The 21,612-nt window shown below is 47.5% G+C and overlaps 9 protein-coding genes across 9 annotated transcripts; 5 read left to right on the forward strand and 4 right to left on the reverse strand.

The window, feature by feature from the left end:
- Positions 1 to 206: 206 nt before the first annotated feature.
- tif34 (translation initiation factor eIF3 subunit i) lies at positions 207 to 1,421 on the forward strand (the record flags this gene model as incomplete). Its single annotated transcript, XM_057164854.1, has 4 exons — positions 207 to 233; positions 297 to 815; positions 886 to 1,002; positions 1,062 to 1,421. 4 exons carry the CDS (start codon positions 207 to 209, stop codon positions 1,419 to 1,421), a joined length of 1,023 nt encoding a protein of 340 aa, XP_057020453.1.
- A 939-nt stretch (positions 1,422 to 2,360) lies between these two features.
- Positions 2,361 to 2,923, reverse strand: mbf1 (multiprotein-bridging factor 1; the record flags this gene model as incomplete). Its single annotated transcript, XM_057164855.1, has 2 exons — positions 2,361 to 2,669; positions 2,765 to 2,923. The coding sequence occupies 2 exons, from the start codon at positions 2,921 to 2,923 to the stop codon at positions 2,361 to 2,363; spliced, it is 468 nt and encodes a 155-aa protein (XP_057020454.1).
- A 2,030-nt stretch (positions 2,924 to 4,953) lies between these two features.
- N7466_005459 (SH3 domain-containing protein) lies at positions 4,954 to 5,905 on the forward strand (the record flags this gene model as incomplete). Its single annotated transcript, XM_057164856.1, has 4 exons — positions 4,954 to 5,010; positions 5,087 to 5,492; positions 5,559 to 5,786; positions 5,850 to 5,905. The coding sequence occupies 4 exons, from the start codon at positions 4,954 to 4,956 to the stop codon at positions 5,903 to 5,905; spliced, it is 747 nt and encodes a 248-aa protein (XP_057020455.1).
- A 2,496-nt stretch (positions 5,906 to 8,401) lies between these two features.
- On the forward strand, positions 8,402 to 9,848 carry N7466_005460 (AIM24 family protein; the record flags this gene model as incomplete). Its single annotated transcript, XM_057164857.1, has 5 exons — positions 8,402 to 8,444; positions 8,506 to 8,523; positions 8,584 to 9,081; positions 9,177 to 9,526; positions 9,630 to 9,848. 5 exons carry the CDS (start codon positions 8,402 to 8,404, stop codon positions 9,846 to 9,848), a joined length of 1,128 nt encoding a protein of 375 aa, XP_057020456.1.
- An 818-nt stretch (positions 9,849 to 10,666) lies between these two features.
- Positions 10,667 to 11,957, reverse strand: N7466_005461 (translation initiation factor eIF2 subunit beta; the record flags this gene model as incomplete). The annotated part of the gene is made up of 4 exons (XM_057164858.1): positions 10,667 to 10,833; positions 10,927 to 11,547; positions 11,629 to 11,728; positions 11,946 to 11,957. 4 exons carry the CDS (start codon positions 11,955 to 11,957, stop codon positions 10,667 to 10,669), a joined length of 900 nt encoding a protein of 299 aa, XP_057020457.1.
- An 800-nt stretch (positions 11,958 to 12,757) lies between these two features.
- On the forward strand, positions 12,758 to 13,215 carry N7466_005462 (uncharacterized protein; the record flags this gene model as incomplete). Its single annotated transcript, XM_057164859.1, has 2 exons — positions 12,758 to 13,028; positions 13,112 to 13,215. The coding sequence occupies 2 exons, from the start codon at positions 12,758 to 12,760 to the stop codon at positions 13,213 to 13,215; spliced, it is 375 nt and encodes a 124-aa protein (XP_057020458.1).
- A 675-nt stretch (positions 13,216 to 13,890) lies between these two features.
- On the reverse strand, positions 13,891 to 15,661 carry N7466_005463 (uncharacterized protein; the record flags this gene model as incomplete). The annotated part of the gene is made up of 3 exons (XM_057164860.1): positions 13,891 to 15,236; positions 15,296 to 15,365; positions 15,419 to 15,661. 3 exons carry the CDS (start codon positions 15,659 to 15,661, stop codon positions 13,891 to 13,893), a joined length of 1,659 nt encoding a protein of 552 aa, XP_057020459.1.
- Positions 15,662 to 17,724: 2,063 nt separating this feature from the next.
- N7466_005464 (RNA recognition motif domain-containing protein) lies at positions 17,725 to 18,690 on the forward strand (the record flags this gene model as incomplete). Its single annotated transcript, XM_057164861.1, has 6 exons — positions 17,725 to 17,744; positions 17,884 to 17,956; positions 18,033 to 18,139; positions 18,215 to 18,489; positions 18,561 to 18,584; positions 18,650 to 18,690. 6 exons carry the CDS (start codon positions 17,725 to 17,727, stop codon positions 18,688 to 18,690), a joined length of 540 nt encoding a protein of 179 aa, XP_057020460.1.
- Positions 18,691 to 19,741: 1,051 nt separating this feature from the next.
- N7466_005465 (gamma-glutamylcyclotransferase) lies at positions 19,742 to 21,162 on the reverse strand (the record flags this gene model as incomplete). The annotated part of the gene is made up of 5 exons (XM_057164862.1): positions 19,742 to 20,245; positions 20,365 to 20,536; positions 20,669 to 20,735; positions 20,859 to 20,890; positions 21,068 to 21,162. The coding sequence occupies 5 exons, from the start codon at positions 21,160 to 21,162 to the stop codon at positions 19,742 to 19,744; spliced, it is 870 nt and encodes a 289-aa protein (XP_057020461.1).
- Between the last annotated feature and the right edge of the window lie 450 nt (positions 21,163 to 21,612).

Raw genomic sequence — 21,612 nt, forward strand, 5'->3', positions numbered from 1 at the left:
GAAATAGTTCTGCCGGAAAACCGCGATTCGATACGGTTTGTCAGGCTTGGCACTGGAGGAGTGTGCGATGAAATTCACTAGTGAAAGAAAGTGACGGTTGACGAGATTGACCCCCCTCCTCCGATATACCCGCCTTACACCCACTTCACTGAGACGATCAGCTCAGTGCTTACATCTCCGGTCCTTTCTCTGTCGCATCCGCCAAGATGAGACCTATTTTGCTGTCGGGACATGTGCGTATGATTCTTTCCCAAAGCTTGGGTCCACAGTGAAAACTAACCGTAATCGACTTATAGGAGCGTTCCCTTAACCAGATTCGTTACAACAAGGATGGCGACCTCCTCTTCTCAGTTTCAAAGGATAAGAACGTGTGCGCGTGGTGGACCGCCAACGGCGAGCGCCTCGGAACGTACGCTGGCCACCAGGGTGCTATCTGGACTGTCGACGTGAGCCCCAACACCGTGATCCTTGCGACTGGATCTGCCGACAACACCGTGCGGCTATGGAACATCAAGACTGGCGATTGCATCAAGGTGTGGGAGTTCCCTACAGCCGTAAAGCGCGTGGCATTCTCCCCGGATGGAAGCAAGCTGCTGGCAGTGACGGAGAAGCGTATGGGTTTCCTCGGTTCGATCGCTGTTCTCGATATTGCCTACGGCGATGGCGAGGGCAACAACTTGGATGTGCAGGCTGATGAGCCACACTTGCGCATTACCTGCTCTGAGAGCAAGGCCACCGTTGCCGGATGGAGCTACATGGCCAAGTACATTATTGCTGCACACGAGGATGGTAGCGTTAGCCAATATGACCCCAAGGTATGGCCGCCAAGATACTGCTTTGAAGTACAATGCTGGCGACTGAATACTCATAATCTCTTGTTCACAGACCGGTGATCAGTTGGAGAACGTCCAGGTTCACGAGTTCGACCACCAGATCAACGATATTCAATTTTCCGCTGACCGCACCCACTTCATCACCGCCTCCAAAGACAAGACTGCCAAGGTAGGCAATACCAACTACTAGATTCGAAAACCGATGGACCTAATTAACCTGTTTTCCAGCTCATCTCCGCTCGCAGCCTCGCTATCCTCAAGACCTACCCCGCCGACACTCCCCTTAACTCCGCCTCCATCACCAACAAGAAGGATTACGTGATTCTCGGTGGTGGTCAGGCCGCTATGGATGTCACCACCACCTCTGCCCGCCAGGGTAAATTCGAAGCCCGCTTCTACCACAAGGTTTTCGAAGACGAGATCGGCCGTGTCCGTGGTCACTTCGGTCCCCTTAACACCATCGACGTCCACCCCGCCGGTACTTCATACGCCTCCGGTGGTGAGGACGGTTACGTCCGTATTCACCACTTCGATAAGGGCTACTTCGACTTCATGTACGAGGTCGAGCGTGAGCAACTGCGGAAGTAAGGGGTTGAATTCCTACGCTATCCAAAAAAAGTTTAGGTGATTCGAGTCGAGCAGAGTTGTGTGTATGTATGTGTTTACGATGCGAACTAGACTCGGGACGTATGTTTTTAATTTTTCCCTCTCGAGTCCGGCATACGAAATGAGATGATGACCTTTCGAGGCCCGGTTTTCTCATTTCTTGATTCCTACATGATCAACCGGAGTTGGTACCCTTTTGCTTTTCCAAGTTTTCTGTTTAATAAAAGACGGCATACTTCACATTTTCAGTTCTCGAGTTATATGTCTTTTCTTGCTGGAGAGAACCGTGTGACGTAACACGAGCTCGAACTTCCAGCTGGGAGCGTACACATGACAAAATAGACAATCCAGAAGCCTTGCAAAATTTCAATATGTTCATATCAAGTACTTCCGAAGTTCAAGAAAGTTTCCAATCTTACACTGAGGGTTGATTTCAAGGTTCTAACCTTGGAATCATGGATGAAAGATTCAAAGTTGGATCTTCAATGTTCCTTTGAAGGATTGATCGATATAGACCCCGAGATACTCCATTTTACACAACCTACACTAAATGTACTAGTATCAAATTTGATAATAGGTACGAACTTTGAACCAAGTGATTATGCCCTTTTTTTGTTTTGAACAGTTCCAGCCAGGGCTCCAAATAGACATGGATAAAAACACAGCCAGGGCAGAAAGCATTGAGGTATCTCATTTATACATTTTTATCCGAATTTTCTCTAAAGCCCATTCCATGCAGGCCAGCGCTAATCCGACCAGCAGAAAAGAGACCCCCCAAAAAGAGGTAAAAAGTAGACATCATCTCAGGAGAAGAAGGGAAAAGACATGACATTCATCACAAAGAAAGAGAAAAAAACAGGCAAGAAAAGGGCAAATGCAGAAACGGAAAACGTATGATTTTTTGTTCTCGTCTCGTCCCGCTTATTTCTTCTTGGGGAACTTTTCTTTACCGATATCACTACCACGGAGCTTAACGTTTAGCACGCGCTCCATGGCAGAGAGCACCTTCTGATCCGGGGTGGCGGATCCACGCTCAAAGTCCTGGATGATGGTGACGGTGGTGTTGCACTTGGTGGCGAGCTCCTTCTGGGTCATCTTGTAGCCCTCGTCGGTACGGCGCTTCTTGATGGCGTCTGCTACATCCAAGCCGACGGTCTTGGGCTTGATGATGTCGTCGCTGCGGTCAACCTTTGTGAGGTGCTGGCCTTCGGGGGCACCGGACTTAGCGGACTGTTGTGCGATTTCGGGTTAGTGATCATGTGTATTGTATCTGGGGGGTAGGGGGTTTGGAAATAAAAGAATTCGGGTGTGGTTTGCGGACATACGATGTTTCCGGTGGTGTACTTCTTCTCGGTAGCGAGGACACCGCCCTGGCGCTGGGCAGCGTTCAGGGCACTCTTGCCCTTGACGACAGTCTCACGGGGAGCCATACCGGCGCCACGGTGCTTGCTGCCGATCTTGGTGGTGCTGGTCCAGTCATCCATTTTGGCTGTTGTAGAGGTGGTTTTTTTTAAGAAGGTAGGTGTGGTTTTGAGTGGTTGTGGAGGGTGTAAGGGTGGATTATGACGGAGGATCGCGTGAGGTTGGGTGAGAATGGGATTTATACTGCACAGAAGCTTCTCGAGAGTGGGAGAGAGGGGAGTCACGCGCTAAGCCCTTTCGGGTATAGTGGGGGTTATTGTCGCGGGTTTTGTTCTTTTGTTATGCATCTAAACTCCGCTATGGAATCTAGATTGGAGAGGATTTGGCAGGAACATTTGCCAATTGCCATCGCATTCCCTGCCAGTGTTTTTTTTTTTCGTATGTGTGGTTGGGCTATAAAGATGAGGCTACATCATTTGAGTGGCACGATGATGTTGCCACCATCACCATCTTTCGGATTGCCAGACACGAACTGTTCTCCCATGTCGCTTGGGCCTCATATGGTATATAACTCACAGTATTGAGCCCAATGGGCTTAAAATTTCTACAAGGAGCTACTGCAATTGTCTATCTACTAACATTCTCTTAGAAAATTCATTGATGAGATCTATGAGTTGCGAATCTGCAATGATGTATTCGACCCACTTGATGTCATAGCAGCTCTTTCGGTGTTGGGGCTTTTGATCTCACCGCACATTGATATATCGCTATCACTGAATCAAGTTAGTACTTAGTTAATTGACTCATGACGACTCCTAGTGATATTTTTTTTCCTATATACTGTAAAGCACTTGAGGGCCAAGGCACAATCTCTCCTTTCCTCTTACGGACCCCGACCTACCCCACCTCGGAAGCAGAGTACAAGGCTCAGCCTCAAAATGTCTTTATATAAATACAGATCGCAACACATTCTACATCACGGGAACCTCCATATGTATGTGTGAAAAATACTCAAATATTCTCATGTTTTGTCTTTGCCAATTCTCTTGTACCAGCTTCACAAAACGGGCTCCAACAATCCTGTCAAACATGTGTCAGCGGAAGCAATATCAATTTGGCCGGATGCAGTCACTGCTGGCCGGATCCAGTGCCTGGTGAGCATAGGAACTGGGGTGCCAGATCTGAAAGAATTTGAGGAGAACTTGAAAGAAGCGATTGAAACTTGATTGAAATATATCACGACGGATGCCGAAAACACAGAGAAATAGTTTTAGCACAATACTGTGGACCTTGGGCTTGAAGGAAGGTACTACCACTCGAAGCCGACATGAATGCTAGGAATGAAAATGGCTGTACGCCACTAATTCATGCTGCTGACGCGGAAAATTAGCGAAGTGGTGGAGATGCTAATTTCCAAGCATGCGGATGTCAACATCGCAGCGAAAGGAAACATGACCGCTCTTATATTATTTTCCATGGGAGGACACGTAACAGTCGTGAGAATCGTATTGGAAATGAATGCGGATGCCTCAATTCGAACTGACGGGAAGACCGCGTTGGGTGCTACGGTTGAACAGAACCATGCCGATGTAATAGAATAACCAAGTAGTTCACTGACTGCCAGAGAACAGAATTATAGGGATTGATAAAGTATACTCGGGCTTATAATCAGGAAGAGTAAGCCTAAGTCGTTCTCTGAGGCCTTCGCTTTCTCTCTCTTCAATCCTCGTATAAATTCTTATCGAATGGAAGAAGGTTGGAATTGGATCTGTAACGGGCCGAAAGCCCTGAATGCTTCGGCAGAAGCCTTCAAGTTGACATGAATGATTATGCTTCCAGCCACAACGCAAATTATAATTTTGTGAATTATTTATCAATTGAATGGGGGGGTTTTTTTTCTGCAAGCATTTAATTAAGCTGATCTCAAAACAACATAACCTCGTTGAAGAAAGATTACCCCTGGGGTTCCTGAAGTCTTGGCCCGCCAGGCAGATGAGACACCCACTTGGCAGCTTCACTATTTCTTCAGTTCTCTCTCTCACAACCAATACCAATACTACATACCTCACTTTTCCTCATCTCTCATACTCTCCAGCGGCTATATATTCCTCCAGCCTACATCTTAAACCGAAGCGATTCGCTCGCATCCGTCATGGCAAACGACTTCGCCTCGGCCATGACCACCCGGTCGCTCCGCATGGTCCGCACCGTATGTTGTTCCCCACAAGTTTGAAGTACCTGAACTTGGAAAGCCCGCATGGCCCACTGACACATTCACAATCCAGGAGCTGGAATTCCTAGCAGACTCCTCCGTGATCTCCCGCCAACAGCTCAACTCCATCCTCTCACAACTTCCCGACGAGTCCGATGCTCGCTCCGCGCCCCGACGACAGATCACACCGGTGACATCCACACCATCACCCCTACCGGAACCCGTCCAGGCCCAGCCTGCCCCGGCACCCTACGATCCTCCTGTTCCCCAAATGCAAAATGTCTCCTTGAACGAGAAAGCCCAGATGCACAACCAATATGCGTCCCCGCCTCCTCAGATGGCCCCGCCCGCATACCCTCAAGTGCCCCCGATTCGGTCTCTCGCCGAGGCCTTGTATGCATACACACCTACCGATGCCGGCGATCTTGCATTGCAACCCCATGATCGTATCCAGGTTATCGAGCATATGAATGATGACTGTACGTTTGATCCGAGGCAGATGGGGGTGGGTTCCAAGGTCTTGCGTGCTAATGTTTATACTACAGGGTGGCGTGGTCGCAACGAGCGCACTGGTATGGAGGGCATCTTCCCTCGCAGCTACGTAAATGTTATCCCAGAAAAGGGAGGTGCAGTTCCCCCACCTACCAACTATGGAAACATGCCTTTGGACGTTAGTCAGGGGGGACCTTCAGCTCCTGAGTCCAACGACCCGAACCAGAAGAGCAAATTTGAGCAAGGAGGCAAGAAATTTGGCAAGAAGCTGGGTAATGCTGGTATGTTACTAGTATTTATATGCCTGGATTTTTTAAGACACTTTATGGGCTAACTTTCATCAGCAATCTTTGGTGCCGGTGCTACTGTTGGATCCAACATCGTGAACAGCATCTTCTAAGCTTGCGAGTCTATTCAAATGGGCCTGTGATGCCGATCTCATTTAACATTGCTGGGAATCTTCTCATGGCTTCAAATTATCCCCTTGAATCATTGAAAGGCGTTGGCGGATTATGGATTAACTACTAGTTTAGGCAAATGGCTTTTTTTTTCTCTTCTTATTAGCAATTGGCTCGCTTTCTCCCAAGGCCAGAATTATATCCAACTACATAGGGCTTTTGTATCTAAGATTCAAGTTTCTACTAGCGTTCCAAATTCAGTTCGCTCGCTGGAAACAGGAAGAAGAAGGCATTTGTTTCTTGCTACAACTTCAATTTTGACTTCACTATGTAAACCTGACACCAAATAATTACCAAAGGATGATGTCTTCAAATGGAGAGCATGCAATGCCTCATAAAGCAACGGCCGAGGCTTGGATCTCGGAGCAGAGCCTAAAGAGGATGCTAACAAAGTCACTGAATGTTGGGTTGAGAGAAAGAATTTAGGTGTCCTTTCAACAACCGGCTGTACGGTCGAGTGGCAAAGCCCTCCCCAGGTGCCATATCACCCAAGTGGTCTTCTCAGAGTTAGCCGTTTGGACTTGAGAGACGGGTGTCGGTTACACCGGGGAACATTGCCCAGTAGCAGACCTCCCTCCTTGTACCACAGGCGCTACGAGCAGAGAGGCCCCTCTGGGCTAGATATTTGTCAATTTTATTTAGTTTTCAGTGGTAGAATGAAATGTTCTGTTTTGAGCGCTCAGTTGGACTGTGTAGAATGGTAAAATAGGGAAATTTGAGAGGGTTGATATCTCGATTGATGTAGTAACTGACGCCATTCAGACATACGACAGTAGATAGGGAAATCGATTCAACCCGAGTTCGACTCCCACTTCTGTCAGATTAATATTTTTTAATATCTTGGATTCTATCCACGTTCTTCGTATAACATTGATGTTTTTATGAAAAGAACAGATAAAAAATTACTTCTTCAACCTATTTTCAAGCCTATAGATAGATCTAGCTCATGAGGAGCCTGGATGGTGGTAATGAGGATTTAAATGCCCTCGATAGCATGAATCTGAACATCAGAAATAAAAAATAAAGGAGCCATCGCAATCTGAGCTGGCACAGGAGGACCGGGACGTGGAGGACTATCCGCAGGTTGAGTGCGGGTAGTTATCGCAGCAGTCAGAAGGTTTCTCTGTCCTCAAAAGGCTGTCACCCAGGGACTTAACACATCAACCGGAGCACCCGCAAGCAGCGCTGCAATCGCAGGATCGGCAAATTTATCCAGACGAGAATCAACCATTATACACTGGTGGCCGCTATTCGCACACCGAGCACATTGGTTTGGGTTCCTCATAGAAGGCACACATATCGTTCCATTCAGAATGTCGTTCACACACCTACGGCACCAGGTTGCAGAATGGTTGCCGGGTGCGATATAGGCTGGGATAGCGAAGTTCGAGGGGAGAGGGGGCATTTCAAAGGAAAAAAAACCCAGACATTCCCTCAATATCCGCCCAATCGTTAACGATGTCTCGATTCCAGACTGGTTGGAGATCGCTTCAATGTTTTGGGATGTAATGTCATGCATTGTTATGCTAATAAACTTACAAGTTACGGAGTATAGCCAAGCGCCAGGGCCCAAGCGTTATGTTTGTCGAAAGTGGACTGAGGACTCTGGCCTGAGGCCACGAGATTCAATTTGGACTCCTGATTCTCAAGGCACTATAACTTGGCCAAACTTGCATGAATATCAAGAGTCAAAGACTGCTATATTTTGGAGACTTGGAGGCATTGGTGATACTCTACTAGTGAGTCTAGTCCGTCCGAGCGGTAAAACAATCACATCCATCCCCGTTGAGCCTTTCGTGTCCCACTTTTGACTTCCGTATTTAGCTTGGCTTGTTGGCGCATTCGTGGAGCTGCCAATCACGCTTGAGGATCCACTTTACTACTGCACCCCAGTAGCCCATCACATTGCTCAGTTGGTCCTTGTAAGCGCCCAGGTGGGATGATTATGCAGTAGTCAAGTGTGATTCGAGAGCTACCACGGAGTAATCTAAAAGGCTCTTCATCGCTTCCAATCCCTTCGAACCACACCTAATAATAGGCCTGAAGCTCCCCGAGGTTCAGGTTCAGCCAGAAGTGTGTGTTTCTTTTTCTTTTTCTTTTTTTTTCCGTTTGCAAAGTTCTTCTTTACATGCATTTTGAGCAGGCCCTCAACTGCTGTTGAAATTGTCCGTCCTTTTCGATCATCGTCGCAACTTGAAATTACAACTGCATTTGTTGCTGTAGATCAGCCACACTCGGTCGAACTACAACTTGCATCTTCTAAATTTGGTTACCCCGCAGCAACATCACAAAGCGGATTTGTATGTCCAGTATGGATCATGAGAAATTATCATGTCTAATTGCTTGATAGGTAGTAGCAGAGATCATCTACTCACATCTCAAGGTTAATTGACCTTCAACCTTTGCATGGACCCATGCCATCTTTCTTAAACAAGAAAATGCCGCAACCACAAACCCACTATCCCCCTCCGCCGATGTCTGGTAAGTAGTTGCATAGAAAATTACAAATACTCATTTACAGTGCTAATAACTACCCGCACAGCGCCGGCTCACCAGACAAGTAAAAAAAACCCCCCCACCGGAAAACCGAGGATTGGACGTGTCTGACCGAAGTATATAGCGTTCAATTTCCCACCACAAGCATACCCTCCGCCTCCTCAGGTCTCTCCCCCACCATCGCAACCATCGCCTGCTTCACAAGCCCATGCGCCCCCGAACAACTTTAGCTATCCTCCCCCGCCTCAGGCCCAACAAGCAAATAATGTGTATCCGGGACCGCCCCCGTCCGTCAGCCCTCCAGTTCAGAGCCCGCCACTGGAGAGCCAGTACCCGCATGAAAAGCCACCTATCTATAACCAACAGCCCGCAGCTGCGTTCCAGCAACCCGCGGCCCCAAATATCAGTAGACCCATCTCTCAGTCCTCTTCCGTGAACACGGGTCGAATGGAGAAGATCCCGGGTGGAGCGCCCGCGTACGGAGATTTCAAAGGAGCTGTCGCAACCCACGACGATAATACCGGCACGTTTAATGGAGGGAGCTATAGAATCAGTCATCGTGATTCGAACTCCCTCTTGACGATCCAGTTGGCCATGGGTGCTCCATTGATTGTCAAGCCAGGTAAGATCCCCAGATAATCTAAACTGCAATTCATTCATGTTTGAAAGCTTGGGGGGCGGTGAAAACTAACAGGAGTTTTATTTCGACCTTGATAGGTGCTATGTTGGCAATGTCGCCGACAATCACTCTCCGGGGTGAATTCCACTTCACCATGAAGAAGCTCATTGCCAAAGGCCATATGGGCATGTCGACCTATACAGGACCAGGAGAACTTCTACTCGCACCCTCCGTACTGGGAGATCTGATGGTGCTTCCCGTCCGTAAGGATACAGAATGGATGATTGGCAGAGACGCTTTTCTGGCGCATTCATCCGCTGTCAGCCACGAATATGTAACCCAGGGTCTGACAAAGGCAATGTTCTCCGGAGAGGGATTGTTCGTGTACAAAATCACCGGGTCTGGGCTCTTGTGGATCCAGAGTTTCGGCGCGATCATCAAGAAGGAGGTACGTCACGATCTACTATATACCTTAATCCCGAGTTATATCTTGGTGATGTTTTTTTTCTTTTCGAAGTTTGGTCCTTTGCTAACCAATCGGGTTGTTTTAGCTTGTGGAGGGCGAGAAATACTTTATTGATAATGGTTACCTCGTCGCATGGAACTGCGATTATACGCTCGAGCGCGTTGCATCCGGTGGATTGATATCTGCTTTCTCTTCTGCTGAAGGTCTTGCTTGCAAGTTCAAGGGACCCGGGACTGTTTACTTCCAGACGAGAAATTTGAACGTGTTTGGCATGCAGATGAAGATGAGCACAGCTAGTGGTTAAATCTGTGTGTTGAATCTGTGATGGGTGGGGTGTAAGATTGTTATCAATTTGTTCTCGCGTTCTTGTTTACATTCTTTTGGTGATACTTATTCCCTATCATAGCACTCGAGCTCTATAGCTGTCATGAAAGCCAAGGTATTTTTTGTCAGGTACTTCTCATGGCCATCAACTCATGTTATATAGTATTATAGGCATAGCCCTCGCATGCTGATGGATCCATACATCCTTTTGAACAGTCAACTGGTGCTTGGAACACTACCCAGGTGGAGACTCAGGCATAAATTTACGTGCGTAAAATCTTCCACCTCCAGGTAATGGCAGCTCGAGATTGATTGCAGCATCAATACATATGTAGCGGGTAATCGATGTGATCAGCAGAACTGTCCTCATATTTGCAAAGGAGGATTTGGAACTACTAGTGATCCGCTGCATTTTTCATATACAGGGCTGTTAGAGGGTAAACTTCAAGATGGAACAGAGTAAAATCATAGTTTGAAACCAGGCGCAAAAGAAGACCTAGGCTAGGCGAACAATGTAAAAGATGAAACAGCTTTTGGCACCCCAGTAAGCGATGAAATAAAAGAGCCGAGTGCTCTAGTCAATAAATGCTTGAAAGTAAGTGGTCATATCAATCCATTTCATGGCGAAATATTTCTATCCTTCAAATCGTTTCCTCATCTCAAACCCCTAGCGATGTAAAGATACAATGCTGGGGTCTCATTTTCACCATCCACCGATCCCAGTACATGACACGCCATAAAGGAGAGACAGTAACAAACTGCCTCCCCCACAAATGCCAAATCCAGTCCTTATCGCGCTTAACCGGTACGCTTTCGGCGGCCGACTTGTCCACGGAAACCAGTCTTGATAGCGGCAACGGAACGACGAGAACCACAGGAGTTGCAGGTAATAAAGTACAGACGGTTCTCACCCTTGTTGAGCTCGGTGTCAGGGCTGCGGCAGGTCTTGCAAGTGACGTACTCCACTGTAAATTTGTTAGAATTGCGAAACAAACGGTTATGGCGCTATCTTCCAAAAAAAAAAAAGATAGCTAAAAGAGGTGCGCAATGAAACCTACCGATATATGACCTCAAAACGGACTCGATCTGTCTCTGAACGAAACGACCCTTAATGATCAGGCGACGGCTACCGTCAACACTGCCGCTGGTTCCCAACTCAGCGAACAGGAACTGCATGACGTGGTCGTCGGATCGCTTCATGCGCTTGCAGATATCGGCAATGTTGGCGAAGACGGTACGACGGTTACCCTCACGCAAGCACTGGGGCGGGGGAATCTTGTACGACTTAGTTCCGCTGGACAGAAGGTCGGGGTGGTGGCTCTGGATGAGGGAGAAGAACCGAGAGACGAGAAGAGAGTAGGGGATGGTTTGGGTAGCATCGTGGGCCCAGATACCGGTGCCGGCCTCAAGATCACCCTCGGGGACAACTTCCTCCTCGTCGGCCTGCTCACCAGCTTCCTCGGAAACACCGGCCTCAGCAAGCTTGGCCTCGAAGTCACCAGCGTCGGCCTTCTTGGAGCTCGACTTCTTCTTCTTCTTTTTCAAGGCGGAGGGGTCGAACTCGGCGTCGCCGGCGGGGGCCTCCTCAGTCTCGCCCTCAGTCTCCTTGGAGGACTTCTTGGACTTCTTCTTCTTTGCCAGACCCTTGAACATGTCGGTGACCTCGTCCACTTCCTTGTCTATAATTTTGAAACCTATCCGTTAGCGGGTCCGGGGTTCAAGCGGGTGGAACCTCAATGGAGGAAGGAATGGCATCGTACCGACAGGCTTCTCAGTCTCGGAAGACTCTGTGACTTGGCCGTTGGTGTCCATGATGACCGATCCTTCGCTGAATGCAACGGACTTGCGCTGCTTCTGTTCCTATTCGGGCCCCGCCACAAATTAGTGATATGGAAAAAAAAATACAGAGCAAGGCGGAAAAAGTCAATAGAATCAGTAGTTTTAGGGCGGAAAAAGTCTCGGGGTCCAGCTAGGAAGCAGGTGGCTTGCGCGACTAGCGTGGGTGTTGACCGAGGGGTATTGTGCAGACTTGAAAGAAAATGTGGGTGCGATGAAAAAGAGAGCAGGTGTAACATACGGCGTCCGCCATGCTGGGTGGTTGCAAAATTCACTTCACTTCACCGCCAGGGTATTTTCGACAAGGGTAGGAGTTGTGTGGAGGTCGGAGAATGACGATGTCGACAATGACGAATTTGATGCTGGCTCTGATATCTCAATATTCGGCGAGAGGCGAGTGTCTGTTATCGCGGGACCGGCACGTGACCCTGACTCATGGATTCAGTCACGTGCAGGCGCATTGTATACATCCATGAGTGGAAGTCTAGTTCGAAGTTGTTTAACTCTAGTGATCATAGCAATAAAATGACTGCAATACAATTTTAAAGAAGTCAGCTTTGGTCAAGGAAAATTCTGGTGAAAGAACTCACACTCGATAAGATACTAATTGGTGATTTTTGCCTGAACCTGCATAGTAAGGGCAAAACATCGTATTTCTAAGACTCATTAAATATACTACGTCAAATAGACTATTACTAGTCTATACTACACTACTAGTAGTATAAAGCACAATGCCTCCAAGGCTTAGACTGACCAATGTGTACAACTCTTCCCAATTTCTGTCCAATTCACTTGACTCGCATTTCCAATTCTTCTATACTGATACATTCACGAACAAGAGCCCCACAACTCGATGAGTCAGCATGCTCCTGAATTGGTTACGTAATAGTTGTGAGACCCGCGGCGTCTACCTACAACTCTCGACAGCAGGATCAACACTGCCTAACTTACTCGTGGGACAAATGCTTTGATCATCACAGGGCAGTCGGTAGGCCACTGCTCTTCGTCAATTCCAACTTTCACTTCTCCACATCTCTCACAACATCCGCCAAAATGTCGTCCGCCTCTCCTCCTCCGTCCAATCCCTCGTTCTCCATGTCTGCATACATGATCCCCTCCAGCCAACACTTGTACGACTCCGATGATGAGGTCGCTTCATTGCCATCTGAATCAACCACTGAGTCTGACCTCGAAACCCTCTCGGACGACTACTCCGATGCTGAGGCAGAGTGGCAGGAAAGCATCGAGCAATTAGAGCTGATTTTGACCATGGTGCTTGTGCCATTTATTGGGAAATACATGGGCCGGAAATGCGCATACTGGAGTACGTTGTTTCATTCCTGCTAAGAAATGCAGACATGGAGTAATGCAAAGATGGACTTTATCGCTAATAAGAATCCTTTATAGGCTGGACACGGTTCATGCAATGGAAGTACCCGGTTGAATTCGTAATGCGGAGCCCGGGAATGTTCAAAGCCGCCGGAGCTATCGAGGCCGCCGCAACACTATAACAGCGCCCATTTATCTTCTTTTGTTCTATCTCGTTCCTTTTATCTTTGTTTTTCTATTTTGTGTACTCGCATTATTGGCGTTGAAAAGAATGACCTTTGTTCATTCAGATGGTCAGATAAAAAACCACGCTAGGTTATTTGTTTGGCACGCCATCTACTGAGGCATCGGATAGACGCGAGAAATCAGTTTCCCGTGGTATTTTCTGTTAATAGTGCCTTGCTCTCTAGATTGCTCTATACCCAAACATATCTATTCAAACAATCACCTGCTCCTAATCTGATTACGCGTATGTAAATATGCCCCCGGGCCTAGAATTACGCAGCACCGGACCTTCTCTCGCGCAACTTCTTTAGTCCGAGTGTCACTCAAGTCAGCCACACCCACGCTCAAGCAATGACCACCTTTTAATTCTACAGCGACAACATTTGAAGCTAGCCATCGGGGCTAATCAGAAACGGTCAAATGGAAATAGTACGTCCTGGAAATTCAACGATATCCATTGCTAACCTGAACATAACAGAACTCATATGCCAGGGCTATGGATCATCCTGCGATCCATGGATGGGCATGTAAACAAAAATAAACATTGAGACATAATTTCATCGCCAATCGGTTGATATACATGGTATTATTGATCATCTAATCATAAGAGTCTGTTCATCGCAGATTCAATGTTAATGTAATTTATTTTGCCGCCAGAATCCAGGCGGAATGGGGTCATCGTTTGGATAAGAAATGTTAGTGGAATGTATAAGTAACTGTCTTTGCATCTTTGAGGCATCCATAAACTTGCTGGGTCGGATTTCAGGCTGTATGGCGTTACCTCGACCACTCCCGTGGTGTGTGATCGAATTCATGGAATCGAGATGGCTATGAGCAGCAAATGAGTGAGAATATAGTGACTCAACCCCGGAGTGGGAATGTAGCAGTGCGCCCCTCGAAGGAATATTTGAGATCTCTGTGCCATTGGGATCGACCATTTTCATGGTGGCTTCCAAGTCAAAGATTGGTGAAGCCTGATGTATTCCACTGGTTGTCAAATCATCTACCTCAGCTGTGGGTTTGGGGTCCACAATCGCCTGGAATGCTGCATCCAGAGTGCTGGGAAAAAAATCATCTGATCGGCGTTCTAATGTCTCTTGGATACCATAGATTTTGTCGCAGGGTCGCTCTAGCCGATTGGGCTGTGACATCAAGTTGATCATTTCGCACTGGGGCCGACTGGCCGGTTTAGTTGGTTCTCTCTCTAAGATATTCCCCTTCTGTATCGATTCCCTTTCTCCCGTATGGCTTGATTGGACATACTTCAAGTTAGGATCAAAAATATATCCACTTGACATATTTTCATGGATCTTGTTGGGCCTGATTATGCGATCTTGATGGAAGGAGATGGCCGGCGAAAGGGCCATATTCTGGCGAGGGGAATTATTCTCTGATGTCCAGTGCATTTTTCGACTTTCGAGAAGACTTCTCAACTCATCAATATTGTAGTATCGCGGCACATCTTGCTTTGAGTTCGTGCACTGGGCAGCTCCATCGACTGGGTAAAGGCCCACGAGAAGGACTTTCAACAGCTCAGCCTCCAAAGCATGCTCTCGTTGGGACTTCCCCCGACTTGTGATGGACCAGGTATAAGGTGTAGCGGACTGGGAATCATTGGCGACCCTTTCGATTGGATTTTTCAATGATGAATCTGGCCTCCTCAAATCTGTTTGACCTTTCTGAAAATTCACGGCCTGGCTTCTGCCCAGGGAGCAGGTTCTGTGAATCTCAATTCCTTCATTCGGAGGACAAGATTCATCAGCCCGGGAGACAGGCTGTTCTGTGTTGTCGCCCTCAAGGTCTTGTTCCTTGGGAAGGTCAGAAAACATGTACTCAGGCCGCTTCTGCTGTCGATTTTTTCCATTCTTTACAGGTTTGTGAGCCATCTTCCGCTTCTTGTCTCTGGGTGGAGAATTGGTTGGAGAATCTCGTCGTCTTTTTGTTAGGAACAATGTCTCTGAGAATGCAAGATCCTGCGCTTTGAACCATATTCAGTTTTCCTGTCTTGCGTTATGTTCAGAGTCTGTTTGAACTTACCATCGTGTAGCTTGAGTGGAGATGATGCCTTGCCTTTTTTGAAAATACCAACATTTTGATTGCCGCGAAGCTTCGTCCAAGTGTTAGAAAGGTGTTCAAGGAACATCAAGAGTCGAGTCTTACCGTTAATCTCTCGCGAGCAACATTGGCCGCATGGAAGACATCGTTCATCGTGTGTTTTCTGCTTCGCCTTCTCTTCGTTTTTCCGTTTTGTGATGCAGACTGCGTTTTGCTATTATCGGCACCCTTGTACTCATACCGATCTTCTCGGATCCTGTGGCGCGGCATCCGGTCGAATCCTCGGTGTGCTTTGGAGTCGGGTTTCCCGGGTAAGATCTGGCCCTGCGTCCGTGAAGCACCTTCCATTTGCGCGTGTTGACGGGCATTGTCAACATTATCCGACACAGTGGGCAACGGATCATCAATAGCTAGTAGGTCAAGTGGATTCCGATTGCCTACTGTGCTCCATATGTCAGCAGTCTGCTGAAAAATGGGCCGTTGCGTGGCATTGGTTCTGGGACTATACTTGTTGCATTGCGAGTGTGATATGAATCTGGAACTTTTGCGAGCCATCGTTGTATTGAGGTGCAATCAGTCTCCATTGATCAGTGATACAATAAGAGATGGCAGGACATCTAACTCCCAGGGCAGAACCAGATTTTTCCAAGCTCGTTGTCAGTAAATGCCAGCATTTGAACAATTGAAAAAAGTAAGGTTCTAAGATTTGAATTTCCACTGTTGAGATCCACGGGTACATTCAATTCAATGTTTGTCAGACGGAAGTCACGATCCCTGCACCTACGTACACGCACCTCACGGGCAAAACTATGTAGGAAGTATAGCCCCTCCACTCCCCAATACTTGAAAGAACCTTGAAAAACCAAGTCTCTATCCGTCGATTTTCCAAGGTTGTCATCCCTCAACCTTGAAATCTTCCAAAATATGTACACAGGAGCCTGAGGCCCCTCCGCCCACTTTGACTGCAGATCCCACTGATTGGGACTCGCCTAGGTGAGAATATCGTCATAAATCATGAGCTTGCATGATCCGTTCGTGAATTCGATTTCCATCTTGGACAATGGGCTTGCACTACACTCAAGCTGGGGCAACTCGGAAAGCAAACGGTGTTATCCTCGCCCTAACTCCCCTAACTCCGTCGGCTAATTGAATCTACCTTCAGCCCTGAAGATACTAGGTATTCAAGGTTCAATACGCCTTGTCAAGCCATCTCAGGCTGATCCATGTGTTGATCTCCCTTACTCCGTATCTCTCGGAGTCTTTCCGACCTACGGCCTAAGCGGCATGTGGGTCTTTTACCCCTCCACCACGGTCCACGTACAGCTTGGATTGGATGTTGATGATCAATGTCGTGGAGCTCCAATTGGCTTGGCTGGCAGCTGGCTAGGCTCAACTAGGCCAGATTAGTACCCTCCAAGGTTTCTGCAGGCGGCACCAATTGGGGGCCAAACCCTTCTGGGCACTGAGCCGAACAAGGGCCGGGACAACATTGGATTTTCATACACATCGCAACTGCATGAAAAACTGTGAGGTACCGTCCTTAAGTAAACTAACGTAGGTGACACCGGAGAACCCCACCCAAGCCCGTGAATCACTCCCAGGGTTCTTCGTGGTGGAACCACGCGTTCTTTGGTCCCCCCAATCCCCGGGATGTTGTGTTTTGAGTAACTATATGTTTCCAACCGTTGGAAGTAGATCCGACCTTGATCGTATCACATCCACAGATGAGACAAAGAGGCGGAATCAAATTTGGGAGTGGTAATCAGCCGTTTTGGCTAGCGTGTCCTCATCCCTCAAGATCCAGCCTCGGGTAACATCTGATTGATGGAGCGGGAAATGGAAGACGAGGCCGCCGGGTCCCGAATCAAATCACCTTTTATTTTATTTTTCTCGAGGTCTAGGCTGGCGGGGGCTATCTCTCGCTCTCTTACTCCGTGCTTCTCTCTCATTCTCCTTTGCTTTCTCGCTCATCAGCTCCTCTTGATTCACTAGTACGTTTGAGTCGCACTCTCCCCCACCTCATTCTGTCATCTTTCTTTCTGTGTCCGATCACTCCTTATTACTGGCCCCAATCTAGCAAAGAAAAAGCAACAAAACAAAAGCAATAAATCCCCCCCCCCGGCAAACCCAAATTCAAAGTAATAAGTGAGTTGCACCTTCTGTTCATTTTTATTGGTGCCAGACCTTGGAAGTTTTCAAGGATGTTGAAAGCCCTAAGGCAGTGTGATTGTTACACGGGTTCGACTGCTGACTCGTTTCCCAACCACTAGGATCTCCCTGCCACTTTGCACCGGGCACAACCCTTTCAATCCCTTTCTTTTCTCGTCTCCAGTCGCTTCTTTCTCTCTAGACTAATCTAGTTCCCCTTCAGTTCTTTGGTTGGCTTCTTGCCGACGTTTCGCAAGGCTATCATGTCTAAGCTCTTCGTGCAGTATGTTTCCTCTGGTTCCACCTTTTCGCCTCATTTTACTTCCCGTTTCTTTTTCTCTCAATCTTATTTCTTTTGTTCTTCTTCTCCTTCACCATGGGGGTCTAGACTAGCCAGCTCACATTATATATGAAATTTAAAGCGGCCTTTCATGGCATACGAATGATGATACCCTTCGTGAGGGATTCCAGCAATTTGGAGAGATCCAAGAAGCTGTCAGTACCCGCCAGTCCTACCCCAGCTCGTACCTTTCAGGGAACGTTCAATCTTACTTGATATCTTTCATTTCAGATCGTGGTCAAGGATCGCGCAACATTGCGCAGTCGTGGATTTGGCTTTGTTCGCTTTGCCACTGATGCCGAGGCCGATGCGGCTATGAATGCGATGAATAACGTGGAGTATGTATCTGAAGGACTCATAGCCTAACTTCATGTTTTATGTTTGAGTAACCTTGAATTGACATTTCTTTGCAGATTCGACGGTCGGACCATTCGTGTCGATAAGGCATTTGACCGACCCAGCCGCCCGGACGGTGGTTTCCAGGGTCGCGGCGGTTACAACCAGCAGCCCGGTGGTGCACCCGGTGGAGGATTCCAAGGTAGCGGTGCCGGTGGTGGCTATCAGGGAGGTGCCGGTGGTGGCTACCAGCAGGGTGGTAACCGTGGAGGATACGGTGGCTACAATAACCAATACGGCAATGGTGGTGGTGGTGGTTACGGTGGAGGTGCTGGATATAACCCCGGCTATGGTGATTATGATATCTTTCCGGTCTTGATTTTGTCAGAAAACACAAGGATCTAACTTGAACATATAATACAGGCGGTGGTGGCGGTGGTGGTGCAGGTAAGCTCGATTCTCAGGTGCTAACTACTACATGTACGCTGGGATATTAACGCGGTTCTTGACAGGATGGCGTAACAACCAAGCTCCCGGCCCCGAGGGCAACTAAGGCTCCATATTCTTTAACGATACCCCCCATTGTCGTCTTTCTTGGTACACGCAAAATCTTCTTCGACTGTTTTTCAAAATGGGTTGAACAAAGTCCGTCGGAAAATGAGGTTTGATGCAATGCGGTACGGCACGGAGCTAGTTGGTGGATTTATGCAATGATTTCCTTGTCTTTTTATTGGTATGAAGTTATGAACAGATTAATATCTGCTTGCGGTTATGCGGCATGCCTTCCACAGGTAGACCTAGTTTTGGGGGGACAGTAATTTTCTTTTGATCATGTCCTATATATGGCTTCTTATGTCTTTACGTCCATGTTTTGTGGGTATGCTCGACTACCTATTGATATCGAGATCTTGGGATTGTTGGGAAAAACTTTGGGTGTGAAACGAAAAGACGTAGCTCACAATCAACGAGATCACGACGTATTTCCTCTGGTAATGCGCTACTTCCAATACAAGTCTTGCCCAGGAATGCACACATGTGTGAGAGAACATGACAGATGAAGTCTTGTCGAGCGTGCCAAAATTGCCAGGTCAAGGTTTCACCAAGACTTCCCAAGACACTTGACTCATATGATCTATCACTCAATATTAAAAAGCCAGAGGTTATTGCACTAGTGACTAGTAGCCACGAACGGTTCTATCTTGTTGTGTGGCTCCAGGCTTGTCAATCTCATCCACGGGATTTTAGTACGAGGAGAGAATCACTTTCAGCCTTTTCAGCCTTTTCAGCCTTTTCACCCTCTTCAACGGTTCAAAACATCTGGAGTTCCGTCGGACATACTATTGAGTGTAGTGGGGGTAACCGTGCTAAGTTATAGCCTGTAGGCTTCAAAACCGGCAAACATTTGAATAGAACCCGATCGTGCGGGCCCACAAAAATAATCTTTGTAACCACAAGGTATACTAGTAGCCTTGGAACATTGGATCCTGAAGTCCGCATATATCATGATTCATGTCTAGTATGGCACTAGCAAATCTTTTTGGAACATCAATTGATTTGAAGCTAAGTACCTTAAACCCGAGAACCCACATGAACCTTGGAACAACTCACTCAATACTATCTCCACTCTGAACCTCCTCATGAGCAGCCAAAGAATGCTCTACTTCCTCCGCTGCCTCCCTCTCTTCCCTCTCCCCTTCGCCCTCTGCCTCAATGGCCTTGACTCTTTTGACCAAATCAGTGACATGAACATCTGCAGATCCCAGTCCAATTCCTTCTAGCGCCTTCTCTAACAAGAATAGATACTCTGTGTTCTTGCCACTAAGTCCATGTCCCCCACTTATCACCTGCGCCACATGCTGCGGCTCACGATGAGCAAGCTCCCGTAGGAATTGTGGGTTGGTGGGCTGACCAATGTACACCATACAGATGGAGCTAGTAGACGGATCTTCCCCGGAGACAGGGTGGAAGGGGGTGAAGTGCGCACTATACCCATCTATCTCTCGTTCATCGAGGTAGTCATGGACTTCCTCCGCATGTGACGCCGGAATATGGTATGCGGCGCCCCACACTTTGGCAGTGGATTCAGAGTCGGATTCCAATTGAGCGAGCTTTTTAGCATATAATAGTGGTTAGCTGCATGGTTCTAGTCTGTGACTTGAAAGTAGTCATGTTTGGAGTCATGTGAAAAGTCACTTGATACGCATCTGAGCACAGAGAGATAGTTTACCGGGTCATCCAATGTTTCCCAGAATTCTCGTTCAATCACAGTAACCACTCGACCAGGCTGTTCGGGTGTTCCGCGGTGATCGGTACTAAGTCCGGCAAAAAGAACAGCGATGTCAGTCCAAAGAAGATTTATCAACCATACGAAGGTGTGGACGGTCGTGTCCGGATTAGTCCTTCCGAAACACTTACCTAGCCTGAAAAGAGAGCGCCATGCACTCGAGTGTCAGCTTTGGCTCACTCTAGACTCGCAGCGGTTTTTTCTTTCTTTATTTCGATATTTTTCTACTGATAATGGGGGCTCATACCTGCCAAAAACGTCGAACATAACCATTGATGTAGCCTGGGACGCGTTGGTCTGCATGGCAATGTTAGCTAGGCGCGTTACAATTCACCCGGAACCGGGAATGGATGTATTGGGTAGTTTGGAGGCGACTAATAGGTCTGGTTTCTCCAAGGCAAGGAAAACCCGGGTTGTCGCAGATTGGTTTCACGCACCGTAGTGTGGGGGTGGTTTCCAGATCAAACTCCTGTTGATTGAGATCGAGATTAGTGTTCCGTGTTTCATTCAATTATTACCTTGAGGAAGAAGTAGAATTCATGAATTGTGAATTATGAATTATGATCAAATATGGATCCAACAATATCGGATTCGAGTTCGGTTATCTCGCCTGTGAATGTTCTTTTATAAAAAAAAAAAAACTCACCCATATCCAAATACCCAGAGATCGCCCTTCGGAAAATGCGTCTTCCATGTACGTCCCTCAGGATGTACCTGGTGCCCTTGCAAACTAGCAGCCATGCTCAGCCAGCCACAAATCCAGCTTTCAAAACAGGATGGAAGAGAGTGGTGGGGTCTGGAGTCTGGACCGTCTGGTTATTGTGCGTCCGGAATTGTTCGCTTTATGCAAGGCTGCACTTGTGCAGTTGAATGAGGCAAGCGAAAATTTGAGGGTTTATGTACACTCCTATTTTCTTCACTGTTCGGCATTCAGCGTTCATATACATCCGAGGCTCCGAGCAATGGGGTTTGTGTTGCTGAGAAATCGTGTTCCCCTGCACCCGCTTGTTTGCCATGTTTGTTTCCCTTCGCCATTCTGATGTAAAATGAGATCTTATAACGATCAATTGATGTCTGTATTTTCTTTTTATTTCATGGTCTGCAGGTGGTGGATAGCTTATGTGATGTATTCAAATCCAAATCCAAATAACCTCAAGTGCTGAATGCTGAATCCCGATGCATGATATACTA

The sequence above is a fragment of the Penicillium verhagenii genome (assembly GCF_028828195.1).
Source record: "Penicillium verhagenii strain IBT 33310 chromosome Unknown utg000006l_segment0_segment0, whole genome shotgun sequence".
Taxonomy (NCBI): domain Eukaryota; kingdom Fungi; phylum Ascomycota; class Eurotiomycetes; order Eurotiales; family Aspergillaceae; genus Penicillium; species Penicillium verhagenii.